The sequence below is a fragment of the Oncorhynchus nerka genome, linkage group LG27, assembly GCF_034236695.1.
Source record: "Oncorhynchus nerka isolate Pitt River linkage group LG27, Oner_Uvic_2.0, whole genome shotgun sequence".
Classification (NCBI taxonomy): domain Eukaryota; kingdom Metazoa; phylum Chordata; class Actinopteri; order Salmoniformes; family Salmonidae; genus Oncorhynchus; species Oncorhynchus nerka.
Window position 1 is genome coordinate 106,758,084 of NC_088422.1, and position 24,466 is coordinate 106,782,549.

The 24,466-nt window shown below is 41.8% G+C and overlaps 1 protein-coding gene across 1 annotated transcript in view; it reads left to right on the plus strand.

Annotated features, from left to right (window-relative positions):
• LOC135565451 (aminopeptidase N-like) overlaps window positions 1-24,466 on the plus strand; it is a 98,510-nt gene that overhangs the window by 22,014 nt on the left and 52,030 nt on the right. Inside the window, exons 4-9 of the mRNA XM_065012509.1 lie at window positions 9,656-9,782; window positions 10,015-10,169; window positions 11,032-11,145; window positions 11,485-11,628; window positions 12,032-12,097; window positions 19,961-20,026. Of these exons, the coding sequence (XP_064868581.1) occupies window positions 9,656-9,782; window positions 10,015-10,169; window positions 11,032-11,145; window positions 11,485-11,628; window positions 12,032-12,097; window positions 19,961-20,026 (672 nt within the window). The remainder of the gene's footprint in view (window positions 1-9,655; window positions 9,783-10,014; window positions 10,170-11,031; window positions 11,146-11,484; window positions 11,629-12,031; window positions 12,098-19,960; window positions 20,027-24,466) is intronic.

A 24,466-nucleotide genomic window follows, 5' to 3' on the forward strand; every position in this document is an offset into this window, starting at 1 on the left:
CCCTTCAGTTTAAGGTCAGACCATTTCTTTCCCCTTTCAGTTTAAGGTCAGACCATTTCTTTCCCTTTCAGTTTAAGGTCAGACCATTTCTTTCCCTTTCAGTTTAAGGTCAGACCATTTCTTTCCCCTACAGTTTAAGGTCAGACCATTTCTTTCCCCTACAGTTTAAGGTCAGACCATTTCTTTCAGTTTAAGGTCAGACCATTTCTTTCCCTTTCAGTTTAAGGTCAGACCATTTCTTTCCCCTTTCAGTTTAAGGTCAGACCATTTCTTTCAGTTTAAGGTCAGACCATTTCTTTCAGTTTAAGGTCAGACCATTTCTTTCCCCTTTCAGTTTAAGGTCAGACCATTTCTTTCCCCTACAGTTTAAGGTCAGACCATTTCTTTCCCCTACAGTTTAACCTCTTCAGTCGACCCTCTACTTTTTTGAACATTCTGTTAAAAATCGCGCAACATTTCAGCGCCCTGCTACTCATGCCAGGAATATAGTATATGCATTTGCTTAGTCTGTGTGGATAGAAAACACTCAGACGTTTAAAAAACTGGTTAAATCACTGCTGTGGCTTTACCAGAACGGCATTTACATCGAAAAGCACAGGAAAAACTGATCACTGAAAATGGGAAAATATATCCATGCGCTACTTGATCCCATTGATAAAGGTGAACCACAATTAATTGACTGAGGTTGCAGTACCTACAGCTTCCACACGGTGTCTAGAGTCTTGTCATTTCCCTTCGAGTTTTTTCTTGGTCAAACACATGCAGGACACCGTATCTAATCCGGTCTTGGACCGGATATTTTCGTTGAGTTTCTAGCCGGACATTTTTCCAGACAGACAGCTAATGATCTTTACATCGCCTCCTGATGAATTTTATCGCTTATTAACGTTTACTAATACCTAAAGTTGCATTACAAACGTATTTCGAAGTGTTTTGTGAAAGTTTATCGTCGACTTTTTGAATTTTAAAAAATGACGTTACGTTTTGAAACAATGTTTTTTTCGTTTATCACACAGTCTACATATAACGATATCTAGGCTTTATATGGACCGATTTAATCGAAATAAAGACCCAAATAGTGTTTATGGGACATCTAGGAGTGCCAACAAAGAAGATGGTGAAAGGTAATGAATGTTTTCTATTTTATTGTGCGGTTTGTGTAACGCCGAAATGCTAATTATTTTGTTTACGTCCCCTGTGGGTCTTTTGGGGTGTTGCATGCTATCAGATAATAGCTTCTCATGCTTTCGCCGAAAAGCATTTTAAAAATCTGACTTGTTGCCTGGATTCACAACGAGTGTATCTTTAATTCGATACCCTGCATGTGTATTTTAATGAACTTTTGAGTTTTAACTAATACTATTAGCATTTAGCGTAGCGCATTTGCATTTCCAGAGCTCTAGTTGGGACGCAAGCGTCCCGAGTAGAAGCAACAGGTTAAGGTCAGACCATTTCTTTCCCCTACAATTTAAGGTCAGACCATTTATTTCCCCTACAGTTTAAGGTCAGACCATTTCTTTCCCTTTCAGTTTAAGGTCAGACCATTTCTTTCCCTTTCAGTTTAAGGTCAGACCATTTATTTCCCTTTCAGTTTAAGGTCAGACCATTTCTTTCCCTTTCAGTTTAAGGTCAGACCATTTCTTTCCCCTTCAGTTTAAGGTCAGACCATTTCTTTCCCCTACAGTTTAAGGTCAGACCATTTCTTTCCCTTTCAGTTTAAGGTCAGACCATTTCTTTCCCTTTCAGTTTAAGGTCAGACCATTTCTTTCCCCTACAGTTTAAGGTCAGACCATTCCTTATTCACGTCAGCACCAGTTCTGTCTTGCTGCCCCACCTCGTTCACTGCAGCGGTGACACACTCCTAAGATCCCTGTTTGGCTTTGTTTGTCAACCCACTATTTAGTCCAACGAATAATACGTGTTGCCTGTCTTCAATCTCCTCTCCCATCGCTGTGATCTCGTCTTCCAAAGAGTTAGCTTTTCTCTTTTGGTCCATGGCTATTCCTGTCTAAACCCTCATAAACCCTTATATTCTATAAGGGGATGTCGGCGATTGTAAGGCACGTTCAGGTGCCGTCAATTTGAAGTTAATTAGAGATTTATAGATCACAGGACCGTAAGATACAAATGGGCTTCTTAGAACCTGCGTCATCAATTGTTTTTATTTCAATATATTTTATGAATCCAACGTGAGCACACTGTCAGAAATCATTTTACGACTAAGAACATGTTTTATAAATGAGGCCCCAGGGTACAGGATGTTTATAAATGAGGCCCCAGGGTACAGGATGTTTTATAAATGAGGCCCCAGGGTACAGGATGTTTATAAATGAGGCCCCAGGGTACAGGATGTTTTATAAATGAGGCCCCAGGGTACAGGATGTTTTATAAATGAGGCCCCAGGGTACAGGATGTTTATAAATGAGGCCCCAGGGTACAGGATGTTTTATAAATGAGGCCCCAGGGTACAGTGTGTTTTTAAATGAGGCCCCAGGGTACAGGGTGTTTATAAATGAGGCCCTAGGGTACAGGATGTTTATAAATGAGGCCCCAGGGTACAGGGTGTTTATAAATGAGGCCCCAGGGTACAGGGTGTTTATAAATGAGGCCCTAGGGTACAGGATGTTTATAAATGAGGCCCCAGGGTACAGGGTGTTTATAAATGAGGCCCCAGGGTACAGGATGTTTTCTAAATGAGGCCCCAGAGTACAGGATGTTTTATAAATGAGGCCCCAGGGTACAGGATGTTTTATAACTGAGGCCCCAGGGTACAGGGTGTTTTATAAATGAGGCCCCAGGGTACAGGATGTTTATAAATGAGGCCCCAGGGTACAGGATGTTTATAAATGAGGCCCCAGGGTACAGGATGTTTTATGAATGAGGCCCCAGGGTACAAGATGTTTTATAAATGAGGCCCCAGGGTACGGGATGTTTTATAAATGAGACCCCAGGGTACAGGATGTTTATAAATGAGGCCCCAGGGTACAGGATGTTTTATGAATGAGGCCCCAGGGTACAAGATGTTTTATAAATGAGGCCCCAGGGTACAGGATGTTTTATAAATGAGGCCCCAGGGTACAGGATGTTTATAAATGAGGCCCCAGGGTACAGGATGTTTTATAAATGAGGCCCCAGGATACAGGATGTTTTATAAATGATGCCCCAGGGTACAGGATGTTTTATAAATGAGGCCCCAGGGTACAGGGTGTTTTATGAATGAGGCCCCAGGGTACAGGATGTTTTATAAATGAGGCCCCAGGGTACAGGATGTTTATAAATGAGGCCCCAGGGTACAGGGTGTTTATAAATGAGGCCCCAGGGTACAGGATGTTTTATAAATGAGGCCCCAGGGTACAGGATGTTTTATAAATGAGGCCCCAGGGTACAGGATGTTTTATAAATGAGGCCCCAGGGTACAGGGTGTTTTATAAATGAGAGCCCAGGGTACAGGGTGTTTTATAAATGAGGCCCCAGGGTACAGGATGTTTATAAATGAGGCCCCAGGGTACAGGGTGTTTATAAATGAGACCCCAGGGTACAGGGTGTTTATAAATGAGAGCCCAGGGTACAGGATGTTTTATAAATGAGGCCCCAGGGTACAGGGTGTTTATAAATGAGAGCCCAGGGTACAGGATGTTTTATAAATGAGGCCCCAGGGTACATGATGTTTTATAAATGAGAGCCCAGGGTACAGGATGTTTTATAAATGAGGCCCCAGGGTACAGGATGGCCCCAGGGTACAGGATGTTTTATAAATGAGGCCCCAAGGTACAGGATGTTTTATAAATGAGGCCCCAGGGTACAAGATGGCCCCAGGGTACAGGATGGCCCCAGGGTACAGGATGGCCCCAGGGTACAGGATGTTTATACATGAGGCCCCAGGGTACAGGGTGTTTTATAAATGAGGCCCCAGGGTACAGGATGTTTTATAAATGAGACCCCAGGGTACAGGGTGTTTATAAATGAGGCCCCAGGGTACAGGATGTTTTATAAATGAGGCCCCAGGGTACAGGATGTTTTATAAATGAGACCCCAGGGTACAGGATGTTTTATAAATGAGACCCCAGGGTACAGGATGTTTTATAAATGAGGCCCCAGGGTACAGGGTGTTTATAAATGAGGCCCCAGGGTACAGGGTGTTTTATAAATGAGACCCCAGGGTACAGGGTGTTTATAAATGAGGCACCAGGGTACAGGCTGTTTTATAACTGAGGCCCCAGGTTACAGGGTGTTTATAAATGAGGCCCCAGGGTACAGGGTGTTTATAAATGAGGCCCCAGGGTACAGGATGTTTTATAAATGAGGCCCCAGGGTACAGGATGTTTATAAATGAGGCCCCAGGGTACAGGATGTTTATAAATGAGGCCCCAGGGTACAGGGTGTTTATAAATGAGGCCCAGGGTACAGGGTGTTTTATAAATGAGGCCCCAGGGTACAGGATGTTTATAAATGAGGCCCCAGGGTACAGGATGTTTATAAATGAGGCCCCAGGGTACAGGATGTTTATAAATGAGGCCCAGGTTACAGGGTGTTTTATAAATGAGGCCCCAGGGTACAGGGTGTTTTATAACTGAGGCCCCAGGGTACAGGGTGTTTTATAAATGAGGCCCAGGGTACAGGGTGTTTTATAAATGAGGCCCCAGGGTACAGGATGTTTATAAATGAGGCCCCAGGGTACAGGATGTTTATAAATGAGGCCCCAGGGTACAGGATGTTTATAAATGAGGCCCCAGGGTACAGGATGTTTTATAAATGAGGCCCCAGGGTACACAATGTTTTATAAATGAGGCCCCAGGGTACAGGGTGTTTATAAATGAGGCCCCAGGGTACAGGATGTTTTATAAATGAGGCCCCAGGGTACAGGGTGTTTTATAAACGAGGCCCCAGGGTACAGGATGTTTTATAACTGAGGCCCCAGGGTACAGGATGTTTTATAACTGAGGCCCCAGGGTACAGGATGTTTTATAACTGAGGCCCCAGGGTACAGGATGTTTTATAAATGAGGCCCCAGGGTACAGGGTGTTTTATAAATGAGGCCCCAGGGTACAGGGTGTTTATAAATGAGGCCCCAGGGTACAGGATGTTTTATAAATGAGGCCCCAGGGTACAGGGTGTTTTATAAACGAGGCCCCAGGGTACAGGATGTTTTATAACTGAGACCCCAGGGTACAGGATGTTTTATAACTGAGGCCCCAGGGTACAGGATGTTTTATAACTGAGGCCCCAGGGTACAGGATGTTTTATAAATGAGGCCCCAGGGTACAGGATGTTTTATAACTGAGGCCCCAGGGTACAGGGTGTTTTATAAATGAGGCCCCAGGGTACAGGGTGTTTTATAACTGAGGCCCCAGGGTACAGGGTGTTTTATAACTGAGGCCCCAGGGTACAGGATGTTTTATAACTGAGGCCCCAAGGTACAGGGTGTTTTATAAATGAGAGCCCAGGGTACAGGGTGTTTTATAAATGAGAGCCCAGGGTACAGGGTGTTTTATGAATGAGGCCCCAGGGTACAGGATGTTTTATGAATGAGGCCCCAGGGTACAGGATGTTTTATGAATGAGGCCCCAGGGTACAGGATGTTTTATAAATGAGGCCCCAGGGTACAGGATGTTTTATAAATGAGGCCCCAGGGTACAGGATGTTTATAAATGAGGGCCCAGGGTACAGGATGTTTATAAATGAGGCCCCAGGGTACAGGGTGTTTATAAATGAGGCCCAGGGTACAGGGTGTTTTATAAATGAGGCCCCAGGGTACAGGATGTTTTATAAATGAGGCCCCAGGGTACAGGATGGCCCCAGGGTACAGGATGTTTTATAAATGAGGCCCCAAGGTACAGGATGTTTTATAAATGAGGCCCCAGGGTACAGGATGTTTTATAAATGAGAGCCCAGGGTACAGGATGTTTTATAAATGAGGCCCCAGGGTACAGGATGGCCCCAGGGTACAGGATGTTTTATAAATGAGGCCCCAGGGTACAAGATGGCCCCAGGGTACAGGATGGCCCCAGGGTACAGGATGGCCCCAGGGTACAGGATGGCCCCAGGGTACAGGATGTTTATACATGAGTCCCCAGGGTACAGGGTGTTTTATAAATGAGGCCCCAGGGTACAGGATGTTTTATAAATGAGACCCCAGGGTACAGGGTGTTTATAAATGAGGCCCCAGGGTACAGGATGTTTTATAAATGAGGCCCCAGGGTACAGGATGTTTTATAAATGAGACCCCAGGGTACAGGATGTTTTATAAATGAGACCCCAGGGTACAGGATGTTTAATAAATGAGGACCCAGGGTACAGGGTGTTTATAAATGAGGCCCCAGGGTACAGGGTGTTTTATAAATGAGACCCCAGGGTACAGGGTGTTTATAAATGAGGCACCAGGGTACAGGGTGTTTTATAACTGAGGCCCCAGGTTACAGGGTGTTTATAAATGAGGCCCCAGGGTACAGGGTGTTTATAAATGAGGCCCCAGGGTACAGGATGTTTTATAAATGAGGCCCCAGGGTACAGGATGTTTATAAATGAGGCCCCAGGGTACAGGATGTTTATAAATGAGGCCCCAGGGTACAGGGTGTTTATAAATGAGGCCCAGGGTACAGGGTGTTTTATAAATGAGGCCCCAGGGTACAGGATGTTTATAAATGAGGCCCCAGGGTACAGGATGTTTATAAATGAGGCCCCAGGGTACAGGATGTTTATAAATGAGGCCCCAGGGTACAGGATGTTTTATAAATGAGGCCCCAGGGTACAGGGTGTTTTATAAATGAGGCCCCAGGGTACAGGGTGTTTTATAAATGAGGCCCCAGGGTACAGGATGTTTTATAAATGAGGCCCCAGGGTACAGGATGTTTATAAATGAGGCCCCAGGGTACAGGATGTTTATAAATGAGGCCCCAGGGTACAGGATGTTTTATAAATGAGGCCCCAGGGTACACAATGTTTTATAAATGAGGCCCCAGGGTACAGGATGTTTTATAAATGAGGCCCCAGGGTACAGGATGTTTTATAAATGAGGCCCCAGGGTACAGGGTGTTTTATAAATGAGGCCCCAGGGTACAGGATGTTTTATAAATGAGGCCCCAGGGTACAGGATGTTTTATAAATGAGGCCCCAGGGTACAGGATGTTTTATAACTGAGGCCCCAGGGTACAGGATGTTTTATAACTGAGGCCCCAGGGTACAGGATGTTTTATAAATGAGGCCCCAGGGTACAGGATGTTTTATAAATGAGGCCCCAGGGTACAGGGTGTTTTATAAATGAGGCCCCAGGGTACAGGATGTTTTATAAATGAGGCCCCAGGGTACAGGGTGTTTTATAAATGAGGCCCCAGGGTACAGGATGTTTTATAACTGAGGCCCCAGGGTACAGGATGTTTTATAACTGAGGCCCCAGGGTACAGGATGTTTTATAAATGAGGCCCCAGGGTACAGGGTGTTTTATAAATGAGGCCCCAGGGTACAGGGTGTTTTATAAATGAGGCCCCAGGGTACAGGGTGTTTTATAAATGAGGCCCCAGGGTACAGGGTGTTTTATAAATGAGGCCCCAGGGTACAGGATGTTTTATAACTGAGGCCCCAGGGTACAGGATGTTTATAAATGAGGCCCCAGGGTACAGGATGTTTTATAAATGAGGCCCCAGGGTACAGGATGTTTTATAAATGAGGCCCCAGGGTACAGGATGTTTTATAAATGAGGCCCCAGGGTACAGGATGTTTATAAATGAGGCCCCAGGGTACAGGATGTTTATAAATGAGGCCCAGGGTACAGGGTGTTTTATAAATGAGGCCCAGGGTACAGGATGTTTATAAATGAGGCCCCAGGGTACAGGATGTTTATAAATGAGGCCCCAGGGTACAGGATGTTTATAAATGAGGCCCAGGTTACAGGATGTTTTATAAATGTACAGGGTGTTTTATAAATGAGGCCCCAGGGTACAGGGTGTTTTATAACTGAGGCCCCAGGGTACAGGGTGTTTTATAAATGAGGCCCAGGGTACAGGGTGTTTTATAAATGAGGCCCCAGGGTACAGGATGTTTATAAATGAGGCCCCAGGGTACAGGATGTTTATAAATGAGGCCCCAGGGTACAGGATGTTTTATAAATGAGGCCCCAGGGTACACAATGTTTTATAAATGAGGCCCCAGGGTACAGGGTGTTTATAAATGAGGCCCCAGGGTACAGGATGATTTATAAATGAGGCCCCAGGGTACAGGGTGTTTTATAAACGAGGCCCCAGGGTACAGGATGTTTTATAACTGAGGCCCCAGGGTACAGGATGTTTTATAACTGAGGCCCCAGGGTACAGGATGTTTTATAACTGAGGCCCCAGGGTACAGGATGTTTTATAACTGAGGCCCCAGGGTACAGGATGTTTTATAAATGAGGCCCCAGGGTACAGGGTGTTTTATAAATGAGGCCCCAGGGTACAGGGTGTTTATAAATGAGGCCCCAGGGTACAGGATGTTTTATAAATGAGGCCCCAGGGTACAGGGTGTTTTATAAACGAGGCCCCAGGGTACAGGATGTTTTATAACTGAGGCCCCAGGGTACAGGATGTTTTATAACTGAGGCCCCAGGGTACAGGATGTTTTATAACTGAGGCCCCAGGGTACAGGATGTTTTATAAATGAGGCCCCAGGGTACAGGATGTTTTATAACTGAGGCCCCAGGGTACAGGGTGTTTTATAAATGAGGCCCCAGGGTACAGGGTGTTTTATAACTGAGGCCCCAGGGTACAGGGTGTTTTATAACTGAGGCCCCAGGGTACAGGATGTTTTATAACTGAGGCCCCAAGGTACAGGGTGTTTTATAAATGAGAGCCCAGGGTACAGGGTGTTTTATAAATGAGAGCCCAGGGTACAGGGTGTTTTATGAATGAGGCCCCAGGGTACAGGATGTTTTATGAATGAGGCCCCAGGGTACAGGATGTTTTTGAATGAGGCCCCAGGGTACAGGATGTTTTATAAATGAGGCCCCAGGGTACAGGATGTTTATAAATGAGGCCCCAGGGTACAGGATGTTTATAAATGAGGGCCCAGGGTACAGGATGTTTATAAATGAGGCCCCAGGGTACAGGGTGTTTATAAATGAGGCCCCAGGGTACAGGATGTTTTATAAATGAGGCCCCAGGGTACAGGATGTTTATAAATGAGGCCCCAGGGTATAGGATGTTTATAAATGAGGCCCAGGGTACAGGGTGTTTTATAAATGAGGCCCCAGGGTACAGGATGTTTATAAATGAGGCCCCAGGGTACAGGATGTTTATAAATGAGGCCCAGGTTACAGGGTGTTTTATAAATGAGGCCCCAGGGTACAGGGTGTTTTATAACTGAGGCCCCAGGGTACAGGGTGTTTTATAAATGAGGCCCAGGGTACAGGGTGTTTTATAAATGAGGCCCCAGGGTACAGGATGTTTATAAATGAGGCCCCAAGGTACAGGATGTTTATAAATGAGGCCCAGGGTACAGGATGTTTTATAAATGAGGCCCCAGGGTACAGGGTGTTTTATAAATGAGGCCCCAGGGTACAGGATGTTTATAAATGAGGCCCCAGGGTACAGGATGTTTATAAATGAGGCCCCAGGGTACAGGATGCTTATAAATGAGGCCCCAGGGTACAGGGTGTCATGAGGGAAAACATGTCTTTATTTTCCAGATCAGGATTTGGGCTCGTAAACAGGCCATTGCTGAGGGCCAGGGAGATTACGCCCTCGAAAAAACTGGACCAATCCTGGAGTTCTTTGAAAACTACTACAGCTCAAGCTATCCTCTGACCAAATCAGGTAATACTTAAAGAGTAATACTCTTCCTCTCGGAATCCCTGTCTGTTGTTGAAGAGAGATTCCTAATGGGTCCCAAATGGCACCCTATTCCCTTTGTAGTGACCCTACCTTTGACCAGGGCCCATAGGCCTCTAGGCTAAAGTAGTGCACTATATAAGGAATAGGACACCATTTGAGACTCACAACAATTGTTAAGTGCTGTAATGGATATTTCAGCTCTTTTCCCCTGTAGACCAGATAGCTCTGCCTGACTTCAGCGCCGGAGCCATGGAGAACTGGGGTCTGATCACCTACAGAGAGACAGCCCTGCTCTACAACCCTGCCAGCTCGTCCAATGGGGACAAAGAGTGGATCGCTACGGTCATCTCTCATGAACTGGCTCACATGGTCTGTATTACAGTCAATAATATAATATACTGAGAGGCTGTATTACAGTCAATACTCTAATATACTGAGAGTCTGTATTACAGTCAATACTATAATATACTGAGAGGCTGTATTACAGTCAATACTATAATATAGTCTAATATACTGAGAGTCTGTATTACAGTCAATACTATAATATACTGAGAGGCTGTATTACAGTCAATACTATAATATACTGAGAGTCTGTATTACAGTCAATACTATAATATACTGAGAGTCTGTATTACAGTCAATACTATAATATACTGAGAGTCTGTATTACAGTCAATACTATAATATACTGAGAGTCTGTATTACAGTCAATACTATAATATACTGAGAGTCTGTATTACAGTCAATACTATAATATACTGAGAGGCTGCAGCTGGCTGCCCTGGTCTGTATTACAGTCAATACTATAATATACTGAGAGGCTGTATTACGGTCAATACTATAATATACTGAGAGTCTGTATTACAGTCAATACTATAATATACTGAGAGGCTGCTGCTGGCTGCCTGGTCTGTATTACAGTCAATACTATAATATACTGAGAGGCTGTATTACGGTCAATACTATAATATACTGAGAGTCTGTATTACAGTCAATACTATAATATACTGAGAGGCTGCTGCTGGCTGCCTGGTCTGTATTACAGTCAATACTATAATATACTGAGAGTCTGTATTACAGTCAATACTATAATATACTGAGAGGCTGCAGCTGGCTGCCTGGTCTGTATTACAGTCAATACTATAATATACTGTGTCCTGTCCCTCTCCTCTCTGCACCCTGTGTCCTGTCCCTCTATTCCACTGGCTGAATAAGGTTTATATGTCCACAGTGGTTTGGTAACCTGGTGACCATGAAGTGGTGGAATGACCTGTGGCTCAACGAGGGCTTTGCCTCCTACGTCTCGTATCTTGGGGCCAACTCTGCTGAACCCACGTGGAACGTAGTGAGTCTTTCCTTTCATCATATCTGAATGACTCCTAACTTGACTTGAGATAAAAACATGTACATTACAACTTGAACTGTTGCACAGCTCTCCAAATATACCCTTCTCAAGGATTTAATCCACAAAGAAATCTGCTCTCCAAATATACCTTTCTCAAGGATTTAACCCACAAAGAAATCTGCTCTCCAAATATACCTTTCTCAAGGATTTAACCCACAAAGAAATCTGCTCTCCAAATATACCTTTCTCAAGGATTTAATCCACAAAGAAATCTGCTCTCCAAATTCCATCTGCCGGTACAAGTGAAAGGTTAAAAGCGAAGGCCTGATGTCTCCACAGACAGACCTGATAGTGCTGAAGGAGGTGCACGGGGCGATGTCTGTAGACGCGCTGGCCTCCTCTCATCCTCTCTCTGCTAAAGAGGAAGACATCGTGAGGCCTGCACAGATCAGTGAGCTGTTTGACACCATCACCTACAGCAAGGTATGCTTCTAATCACACTTCTTACTGGCAACCTACTGGCTTCACAACACAGCACAGCATGCCACATTCACCTGGGTCAAAGTCACCTGGGTCAAAATCATCTGGGTCAAAATCACCTGGGTCAAAGTCACCGGGGTCAAAGTCACCTGGGTCAAAGTAATCTGGGTCAGAATCACCTGGGTCAAAATCACCTGGGTCAAAATCATCTGGGTTTTAGTCAACTTGAAATAAAATAATCGGAATTACTTTGAAATAGCAAATGTCACATGTCCTCAAGGAAATTAAATCATTTTCTGTCTGCATTTCTCGTAGAGATTTTGATTCGGGCGAGAGCGGCAGGCTGTACTGGGCCATGACAAGTCAGACGTTTTATTTCTTATATCCTGTGTTCTCTTCCTCCTAGGGAGCTGCAGTTCTGAGGATGCTGTCTGAGTTCTTGACAGAGCCGGTCTTCGCCCGAGGACTTAGCGTGAGTAATGTTTATGTACATGTCTAATTATTATATTTTGTTCCACATCATTTTGTTTAGATTTATATACACTGCTCAAAAAAATAAAGGGAACACTAAAATAACACATCCTAGATCTGAATGAATTAAATATTCTTATTAAATACTTTTTTCTTTACATAGTTGAATGTGCTGACAACAAAATCACGTAGAAATTATCAATGGAAATCAAATTTATCAACCCATGGAGGTCTGGATTTGGCGTCACACTCAAAATGAAAGTGGAAAACCACACTACAGGCTGATCCAACTTTGATGTAATGTCTTTAAAACAAGTCAAAATGAGGCTCAGTAGTGTGTGTGGCCTCCTGTATGACCTCCCTACAACGCCTGGGCATGCTCCTGATGAGGTGGCGGATGGTCTCCTGAGGGATCTCCTCCCAGACCTGGACTAAAGCATCCGCCAACTCCTGGACAGTCTGCGGTGCAACGTGGCGTTGGTGGATGGATGTCCCAGATGTCTCAATTGGATTCAGGTCTGGGGAACGGGCCGGCCAGTCCATTGCATCAATGCCTTCCTCTTGCAGGAACTGCTGACACACTCCAGCCACATGAGGTCTAGCATTGTCTTGCAATAGGAGGAACCCAGGGCCAGAACTGCACCAGCATATGGTCTCACAAGGGGTCTGGGGATCTCATCTCGTTGCCTAATGGCAGTCAAGCTACCTCTGGCGAGCACGTGGAGGGCTGTGCGGCCCCCCAGAGAAATGCCACCCCACACTATGACTGACCCACCCCCAAACCGGTCATGCTGGAGGATGTTGCAGGCAGCAGAACGTTCTCCACGGCGTCTCCAAACTCTGTCACGTCTGTCACGTGCTCAGTGTGAACCTGCTTTCATCTGTGAAGAGCACAGGGCGCCAGAGGCGAATTTTGCCAATCTTTGTGTTCTCTGGCAAATGTCAAACGTCCTGCACGGTGTTGGGCTGTAAGCACAACCCCCACCTGTGGACGTCGGGCCCTCATACCACCCTCATGGAGTCTGTTTCTGACCATTTGAGCTTTATTTTTTTTGAGCAGTGTGTATATATATATATATATGAGTGACACATATAAAAGTGAGAACTTACAGTTACGAATATAACTACTGCTCCCTGAAGGAGGGAACGAGGTATAACATGCTATGGGGAGTCAACGACCAATCACATTCACCTGAAGAAAACTAAAAAACACACCCAATGGGCCAATGAATGTAGAGCCCGCCCTCAGAAGCCACACCTTCCTGGCCATGACACCGGAGCTCGCAATCATTTCAAATCAAATCCAGATCAAATTTTATTGGTCCATACACATATTTAGTAGATGTTATTGGTCCATACACATATTTAGTAGATGTTATTGGTCCATACACATATTTAGTAGATGTTATTGGTCCATATTTAACATATTTAGATGTTAGTCCATATTTAACAGATGTTATTGGTCCATATTTACAGATGTTATTTAGTAGATGTTATTGGTCCATATTTCAGATGTTATTTAACAGATGTTATTGGTCCATATTTAACAGATGTTATTGGTCCATATTTAACAGATGTTATTGGTCCATATTTAGTAGATGTTATTGGTCCATACACATATTTAGTAGATGTTATTGGTCCATACACATATTTAACAGATGTTATTGGTCCATACACATATTTAGTAGATGTTATTGGTCCATACACATATTTAGTAGATGTTATTGGTCCATATTTAACAGATGTTATTGGTCCATATTTAACAGATGTTATTGGTCCATACACATATTTAGTAGATGTTATTGGTCCATATTTAACAGATGTTATTGGTCCATATTTAACAGATGTTATTGGTCCATATTTAACAGATGTTATTGGTCCATCCATATTTAGCAGATGTTATTGGTCCATACACATATTTAACAGATGTTATTGGTCCATCCATATTTAGTAGATGTTATTGGTCCATATTTAACAGATGTTATTGGTCCATATTTACAGATGTTATTGGTCCATATTTAGTAGATGTTATTGGTCCATCCATATTTAGTAGATGTTATTGGTCCATATTTAACAGATGTTATTGGTCCATATTTACAGATGTTATTGGTCCATATTTACTCATATTTAGTAGATGTTATTGGTCCATATTTAGTAGATGTTATTGGTCCATACACATATTTAACAGATGTTATTGGTCCATATTTAGCAGATGTTATTGGTCCATACACATATTTAACAGATGTTATTGGTCCATACTCATATTTAGCAGATGTTATTGGTCCATACTCATATTTAGCAGATGTTATTGGTCCATATTTAGTAGATGTTATTGGTCCATATTTAACAGATGTTATTGGTCCATATTTAACAGATGTTATTGGTCCATATTTATCAGATGTTATTGGTCCATATTTAACAGATGTTATTGGTCCATACACATATTTAGCAGATGTTATTGGTCCATATTTAACAGATGTTATTGGTCCATACTCATATTTAGCAGATGTTATTGGTCCATATTTAGTAGATGTTATTGGTCCATACACATATTTAGTAGATGTTATTGGTCCATACACATATTTAGTAGATGTTATTGGTCCATACACATATTTAACAGATGTTATTGGTCCATACTCATATTTAGTAGATGTTATTGGTCCATACACATATTTAGCAGATGTTATTGGTCCATACACATATTTAGCAGATGTTATTGGTCCATACACATATTTAGTAGATGTTATTGGTCCATACACATATTTAGCAGATGTTATTGGTCCATATTTAGCAGATGTTATTGGTCCATACACATATTTAGTAGATGTTATTGGTCCATACACATATTTAGCAGATGTTATTGGTCCATACACATATTTAGTAGATGTTATTGGTCCATACACATATTTAGCAGATGTTATTGGTCCATATTTAGTAGATGTTATTGGTCCATACACATATTTAGCAGATGTTATTGGTCCATATTTAGCAGATGTTATTGGTCCATACACATATTTAACAGATGTTATTGGTCCATACACATATTTAACAGATGTTATTGGTCCATACACATATTTAGTAGATGTTATTGGTCCATATTTAACAGATGTTATTGGTCCATACACATATTTAGCAGATGTTATTGGTCCATACACATATTTAACAGATGTTATTGGTCCATACACATATTTAACAGATGTTATTGGTCCATACACATATTTAGTAGATGTTATTGGTCCATACACATATTTAGCAGATGTTATTGGTCCATACACATATTTAGTAGATGTTATTGGTCCATATTTAACAGATGTTATTGGTCCATACACATATTTAACAGATGTTGTCCATACACATATTTAGTAGATGTTATTGGTCCATACACATATTTAGCAGATGTTATTGGTCCATACACATATTTAGTAGATGTTATTGGTCCATATTTAGCAGATGTTATTGGTCCATACACATATTTAGTAGATGTTATTGGTCCATATTTAGTAGATGTTATTGGTCCATATTTAGTAGATGTTATTGGTCCATACACATATTTAGCAGATGTTATTGGTCCATATTTAACAGATGTTATTGGTCCATACACATATTTAGTAGATGTTATTGGTCCATACACATATTTAACAGATGTTATTGGTCCATATTTAACAGATGTTATTGGTCCATATTTAACAGATGTTATTGGTCCATATTTAACAGATGTTATTGGTCCATACACATATTTAGTAGATGTTATTGGTCCATATTTAACAGATGTTATTGGTCCATATTTACAGATGTTATTGGTCCATATTTAGCAGATGTTATTGGTCCATACACATATTTAACAGATGTTATTGGTCCATATTTAACAGATGTTATTGGTCCATATTTAACAGATGTTATTGGTCCATATTTAGTAGATGTTATTGGTCCATACACATATTTAGCAGATGTTATTGGTCCATACACATATTTAGTAGATGTTATTGGTCCATATTTATCAGATGTTATTGGTCCATACACATATTTAGTAGATGTTATTGGTCCATATTTATCAGATGTTATTGGTCCATACACATATTTAGTAGATGTTATTGGTCCATATTTAACAGATGTTATTGGTCCATACTCATATTTAACAGATGTTATTGGTCCATACACATATTTAACAGATGTTATTGGTCCATACACATATTTAACAGATGTTATTGGTCCATACACATATTTAACAGATGTTATTGGTCCATACACATATTTAACAGATGTTATTGGTCCATACACATATTTAACAGATGTTATTGGTCCATACATTGGTCCATACACATATTTAACAGATGTTATTGGTCCAGATGTTATTTAGTAGATGTTATTGGTCCATATTTAGATGTTACATATTTAGTAGATGTTATTGGTCCATATTTACAGATGTTTTGGTCCATATTTACAGATGTTATTGGTCCATAGATGTTATTGGTCCATACACATATTTAGTAGATGTTATTGGTCCATACACATATTTAACAGATGTTATTGGTCCATATTTAGCAGATGTTATTGGTCCATATTTATCAGATGTTATTGGTCCATATTTAACAGATGTTATTGGTCCATACACATATTTAGTAGATGTTATTGGTCCATACACATATTTAACAGATGTTATTGGTCCATACACATATTTAGTAGATGTTATTGGTCCATACACATATTTAGTAGATGTTATTGGTCCATACACATATTTAGTAGATGTTATTGGTCCATATTTAGTAGATGTTATTGGTCCATACACATATTTAGTAGATGTTATTGGTCCATATTTAACAGATGTTATTGGTCCATATTTATCAGATGTTATTGGTCCATATTTAACAGATGTTATTGGTCCATACACATATTTAGTAGATGTTATTGGTCCATACACATATTTATGTTTGGTCCATACACATATTTAGTAGATGTTATTGGTCCATACACATATTTAGTAGATGTTATTGGTCCATACACATATTTAGTAGATGTTATTGGTCCATACACATATTTAGTAGATGTTATTGGTCCATATTTAGTAGATGTTATTGGTCCATATTTACAGATGTTATTGGTCCATATTTAGTAGATGTTATTGGTCCATACACATATTTAGTAGATGTTATTGGTCCATACACATATTTAGTAGATGTTATTGGTCCATATTTATCAGATGTTATTGGTCCATATTTAACAGATGTTATTGGTCCATATTTAGTAGATGTTATTGGTCCATACACATATTTAGTAGATGTTATTGGTCCATATTTAGTAGATGTTATTGGTCCATACACATATTTAGCAGATGTTATTGGTCCATACACATATTTAGTAGATGTTATTGGTCCATATTTAGTAGATGTTATTGGTCCATACACATATTTAGTAGATGTTATTGGTCCATACTCATATTTAACAGATGTTATTGGTCCATACACATATTTAACAGATGTTATTGGTCCATACACATATTTAGTAGATGTTATTGGTCCATACACATATTTAGTAGATGTTATTGGTCCATATTTAGTAGATGTTATTGGTCCATACACATATTTAGTAGATGTTATTGGTCCATACACATATTTAGTAGATGTTATTGGTCCATACACATATTTAACAGATGTTATTGGTCCATATTTAACAGATGTTATTGGTCCATATTTAGCAGATGTTATTGGTCCATATTTAACAGATGTTATTGGTCCATACACATATTTAGTAGATGTTATTGGTCCATACACATATTTAACAGATGTTATTGGTCCATACACATATTTAGTAGATGTTATTGGTCCATATTTAGCAGATGTTACATATTTAGTAGATGTTATTGGTCCATACACATATTTAGTAGAGTTATTGTACACATATTTTGTTATTGGTCCATATTTAGTAGATGTTATTGGTCCATACACATATTTAGTAGATGTTATTGGTCCATATTTAACAGATGTTATTGGTCCATATTTATCAGATGTTATTGGTCCATATTTAACAGATGTTATTGGTCCATATTTAGTAGATGTTATTGGTCCATACACATATTTAGTAGATGTTATTGGTCCATATTTAACAGATTGGTCCATCACATATTTAACAGATGTTATTGGTCCATATTTAAGTAGATGTTATTGGTCCATACATATTTAGCAGATGTTATTGGTCCATATTTAGTAGATGTTATTGGTCCATACACATATTTAGTAGATGTTATTGGTCCATATTTAGTAGATGTTATTGGTCCATATTTAGTAGATGTTATTGGTCCATATTTAACAGATGTTATTGGCCCATACACATATTTAGTAGATGTTATTGGTCCATACTCATATTTAACAGATTATTGAACTCACGTCGGTAGCCATGAAGGGCTTTGAAAAGCTGGGTCGTGGCTCACATCAACACCATCATCCCGGAAACCCTAGACACATTCCAATTCGCATACCGCTCAAACAGATCCACAGATGACGCAATCTCTATTGCACTCCACACTGCCCTTTCCTACCTGGGCAAAAGGAACACCTATGTGAGAATGCTGTTCATTGACTACAGCTCAGCATTCAACACCATGGTGCCCACAAAGCTCATCAATAAGCTAAGGACCCTAGGACTAAATACCTCCCTCTGCAACTGGATCCTGGACTTCCTGATGGGCCGCCCCCAGGTGGTAAGGGTGGGTAACAACACTTCTGCCACGCTGATCCTCAACACCTAAGCCCCTCAGGGGTGTGTGCTTTGTCCCCTCCTGTACTCCCTGTTCACTTACGACTGTCTGGCCAAGCAGGACTCTAACACCATCATTGCGTTTGCTGACGACCCACAGTGGTAAGGCCTGATCACTGACAACGTTGAGACAGCCTATAGGGAGGAGGTCAGAGACCTGGCAGTGTGGTGCCAGGACAACAACCTCTCCCTCAACGATGAGACAGCCTCTAGGGAGGAGGTCAGAGACCTGGCAGTGTGGTGCCAGGACAACAACCTCTCCCTCAACGATGAGACAGCCTCTAGGGAGGAGGTCAGAGACCTGGCAGTGTGGTGCCAGGACAACAACCTCTCCCTCAACGATGAGACAGCCTCTAGGGAGGAGGTCAGAGACCTGGCAGTGTGGTGCCAGGACAGCAACCTATCCCTCAATGTGAGCAAGACAAAGGAGACGATCGGGGACGACAGGAAATGGACATCGATGGGGCTGTAGTGGAGCGGGTCGAGCATTTCAAGTTCGCCTGTGACACCGTAGGCCCTTGACTCATGCCGGCCGTGGCCGGGAGACCCATGTGGCAATCAGCTCCCTCGGAAGAGGGCAGCTTCTGGGCAGATTCCTCGTTGCTCGCTGGGTTGCTCTCTCCCCACTAACAGACAGCTAAGTCGGAGCCGAATCCAGTAGTCTTTGTAAATTGTGTGACACGGTCTCCTTCAGGCGAGCTGAAGAGCGAAGACTTGAGGACATGAACGTTACAGCCAGGAAGGTGGGCTTCCTAGGGCAGGCTTTGCATTCATTGTCCCATTGGGCAAGTCTTTGTTTTCTTCAGGTGAATGTGATTGGTCGTTCACTCCTGTCATCTCAGACCGCTGCGCCACTCGGGAGCCCCACGGCACTGCATCTCAGTGCTAGGTTCAAATCCAGGCTGTATCACAACTGGCTGTGATTGAGAGTACCATAGGGCGGAGTACAATTGTCCCAGCGTCATCCGGGTTTGGCCTGTGTAGGTCGTCATTAAAAATAACTGACTTGCCTAGTTAAATAAAGGTTAAATAAATGATTATGCAGAGTGACGGACTGAAAGAGAAGTGATTTGATATTTTGAAGCTGAAATGTGACCTGATTTCTTCTCCACAGACGTATCTGAATGCATTCAAGTACAGCAACACAGTTTACCAGGACCTCTGGAAGCACCTGCAGATGGTAATACATGATCCTGGTCATAATGTTAACCTTCATATACCTGGCCCATTATTCATTAACGGGCCCGATTCAGACTTAGGAAATGTATGTCTTTCCTACGCGCTTCTCAATAGTTTGGTGTTCAGACATACCTTATGAATGTGCGTAACGGGTATTGCAGGCGTGGTTCCCTTGCGCTGCTGAATACATTTCATTCAACTGTTGCAAAAACATCCCACTTGCTGGCTAACAGATTTTCTCGTGCAGTTTTCATTCAAATAGGGTTTTCAGTACATTTATCTTAAACAACCCCTTTAAATCCGGAGTGCATTTAATACATTAAGGGAATGGGTTCAGAATGCATTTAACACTGGGTTCAGAATGCATTTAATACATTAAGGGAATGGGTTCAGAATGCATTTAACACTGGGTTCAGAATGCATTTAATACATTAAGGGAATGGGTTCAGAATGCATTTAATACATTAAGGGAATGGGTTCAGAATGCATTTAATACTGGGTTCAGAATGCATTTAATACATTAAGGGAATGGGTTCAGAATACATTTAATACATTAAGGGAATGGGTTCAGAATGCATTTAATACTGGGTTCAGAATGCATTTAATACATTAAGGGAATGGGTTCAGAATGCATTTAATACATTAAGGGAATGGGTTCAGAATGCATTTAATACATTAAGGGAATGGGTTCAGAATGCATTTAATACATTAAGGGAATGGGTTCAGAATGCATTTAATACATTAAGGGAATGGGTTCAGAATGCATTTAATACTGGGTTCAGAATACATTTAATACATTAAGGGAATGGGTTCAGAATACATTTAATTTTGTGGTCTCACTAGACTACATTAAGGGAATGGGTTCAGAATGCATTTAATTTTGTGGTCTCACTAGACTACATTAAGGGAATGGGTTCAGAATGCATTTAATTTTGTGGTCTCACTAGACTACATTAAGGGAATGGGTTCAGAATGCATTTAATTTTGTGGTCTCACTAGACTACATTAAGGGAATGGGTTCAGAATACATTTAATTTTGTGGACTCACTAGACTACATTAAGGGAATGGGTTCAGAATGCATTTAATTTTGTGGTCTCACTAGACTACATTAAGGGAATGGGTTCAGAATACATGGATTACTGAAGGAAAGCCAGCTATGACTCTTAGCCTCTGTTTCAGGACCAACTAGTATATTTAGAAATACTCTGATCTCTGATTATTTAGGGTTAGGAAAATATTTATGAATCATCCTCGAAGTTGTCATATTCAAGTTAATTCCATGAGATATTTAAAGGTGGAAAAAAATGTACAATATATAAAACTAGCCGAATGATCCTCACTAATCTTGGAACTGTACGACAAAGGTCCAGTCATTGTGAACCGTACGCTGGGCTCCACGTTTACACTACCACATGTAGTCTGAGTTTCCATAATGATTCAAATAGGTCCAGTCATTGTGAACCGTACGCTGGGCTCCACGTTTACACTACCACATGTAGTCTGAGTTTCCATAATGATTCAAATAGGTCCAGTCATTGTGAACCGTACGCTGGGCTCCACGTTTACACTACCACATGTAGTCTGAGTTTCCATAATGATTCAAATAGGTCCAGTCATTGTGAACCGTACGCTGGGCTCCACGTTTACACTGCTACCACATGTAGTCTGAGTTTCCATAATGATTCAAATAGGTCCAGTCATTGTGAACCGTACGCTGGGCTCCACGTTTACACTACTACCACATGTAGTCTGAGTTTCCATAATGATTCAAATAGGTCCAGTCATTGTGAACCGTACGCTGGGCTCCACGTTTACACTGCTACCACATGTAGTCTGAGTTTCCATAATGATTCAAATAGGTCCAGTCATTGTGAACCGTACGCTGGTCTCCACGTTTACACTACCACATGTAGTCTGAGTTTCCATAATGATTCAAAAGGTCCAGTCATTGTGAACCGTACGCTGGGCTCCACGTTTACACTACTACCACATGTAGTCTGAGTTTCCATAATGATTCAAATAGGTCCAGTCATTGTGAACCGTACGCTGGGCTCCACGTTTACACTACCACATGTAGTCTGAGTTTCCATAATGATTCAAATAGGTCCAGTCATTGTGAACCGTACGCTGGGCTCCACGTTTACACTACCACATGTAGTCTGAGTTTCCATAATGATTCAAATAGGTCCAGTCATTGTGAACCGTACGCTGGGCTCCACGTTTACACTACCACATGTAGTCTGAGTTTCCATAATGATTCAAATAGGTCCAGTCATTGTGAACCGTACGCTGGGCTCCACGTTTACACTACCACATGTAGTCTGAGTTTCCATAATGATTCAAATAGGTCCAGTCATTGTGAACCGTACGCTGGGCTCCACGTTTACACTACCACATGTAGTCTGAGTTTCCATAATGATTCAAATAGGTCCAGTCATTGTGAACCGTACGCTGGGCTCCACGTTTACACTACCACATGTAGTCTGAGTTTCCATAATGATTCAAATAGGTCCAGTCATTGTGAACCGTACGCTGGGCTCCACGTTTACACTGCTACCACATGTAGTCTGAGTTTCCATAATGATTCAAATAGGTCCAGTCATTGTGAACCGTACGCTGGGCTCCACGTTTACACTACCACATGTAGTCTGAGTTTCCATAATGATTCAAATAGGTCCAGTCATTGTGAACCGTACGCTGGGCTCCACGTTTACACTACCACATGTAGTCTGAGTTTCCATAATGATTCAAATAGGTCCAGTCATTGTGAACCGTACGCTGGGCTCCACGTTTACACTACCACATGTAGTCTGAGTTTCCATAATGATTCAAATAGGTCCAGTCATTGTGAACCGTACGCTGGGCTCCACGTTTACACTACCACATGTAGTCTGAGTTTCCATAATGATTCAAATAGGTCCAGTCATTGTGAACCGTACGCTGGGCTCCACGTTTACACTACTACCACATGTAGTCTGAGTTTCCATAATGATTCAAATAGGTCCAGTCATTGTGAACCGTACGCTGGGCTCCACGTTTACACTACCACATGTAGTCTGAGTTTCCATAATGATTCAAATAGGTCCAGTCATTGTGAACCGTACGCTGGGCTCCACGTTTACACTACCACATGTAGTCTGAGTTTCCATAATGATTCAAATAGGTCCAGTCATTGTGAACCGTACGCTGGGCTCCACGTTTACACTACTACCACATGTAGTCTGAGTTTCCATAATGATTCAAATAGGTCCAGTCATTGTGAACCGTACGCTGGGCTCCACGTTTACACTACTACCACATGTAGTCTGAGTTTCCATAATGATTCAAATAGGTCCAGTCATTGTGAACCGTACGCTGGGCTCCACGTTTACACTACCACATGTAGTCTGAGTTTCCATAATGATTCAAATAGGTCCAGTCATTGTGAACCGTACGCTGGGCTCCACGTTTACTACTACCACATGTAGTCTGAGTTTCCATAATGATTCAAATAGGTCCAGTCATTGTGAACCGTACGCTGGGCTCCACGTTTACACTACCACATGTAGTCTGAGTTTCCATAATGATTCAAATAGGTCCAGTCATTGTGAACCGTACGCTGGGCTCCACGTTTACACTACTACCACATGTAGTCTGAGTTTCCATAATGATTCAAATAGGTCCAGTCATTGTGAACCGTACGCTGGGCTCCACGTTTACACTACTACCACATGTAGTCTGAGTTTCCATAATGATTCAAATAGGTCCAGTCATTGTGAACCGTACGCTGGGCTCCACGTTTACACTGCCACATGTAGTCTGAGTTTCCATAATGATTCAAAAGGTCCAGTCATTGTGAACCGTACGCTGGGCTCCACGTTTACACTACCACATGTAGTCTGAGTTTCCATAATGATTCAAATAGGTCCAGTCATTGTGAACCGTACGCTGGGCTCCACGTTTACACTACCACATGTAGTCTGAGTTTCCATAATGATTCAAATAGGTCCAGTCATTGTGAACCGTACGCTGGGCTCCACGTTTACACTACCACATGTAGTCTGAGTTTCCATAATGATTCAAATAGGTCCAGTCATTGTGAACCGTACGCTGGGCTCCACGTTTACACTACCACATGTAGTCTGAGTTTCCATAATGATTCAAATAGGTCCAGTCATTGTGAACCGTACGCTGGGCTCCACGTTTACACTACCACATGTAGTCTGAGTTTCCATAATGATTCAAATAGGTCCAGTCATTGTGAACCGTACGCTGGGCTCCACGTTTACACTACCACATGTAGTCTGAGTTTCCATAATGATTCAAATAGGTCCAGTCATTGTGAACCGTACGCTGGGCTCCACGTTTACACTACCACATGTAGTCTGAGTTTCCATAATGATTCAAATAGGTCCAGTCATTGTGAACCGTACGCTGGGCTCCACGTTTACACTACCACAT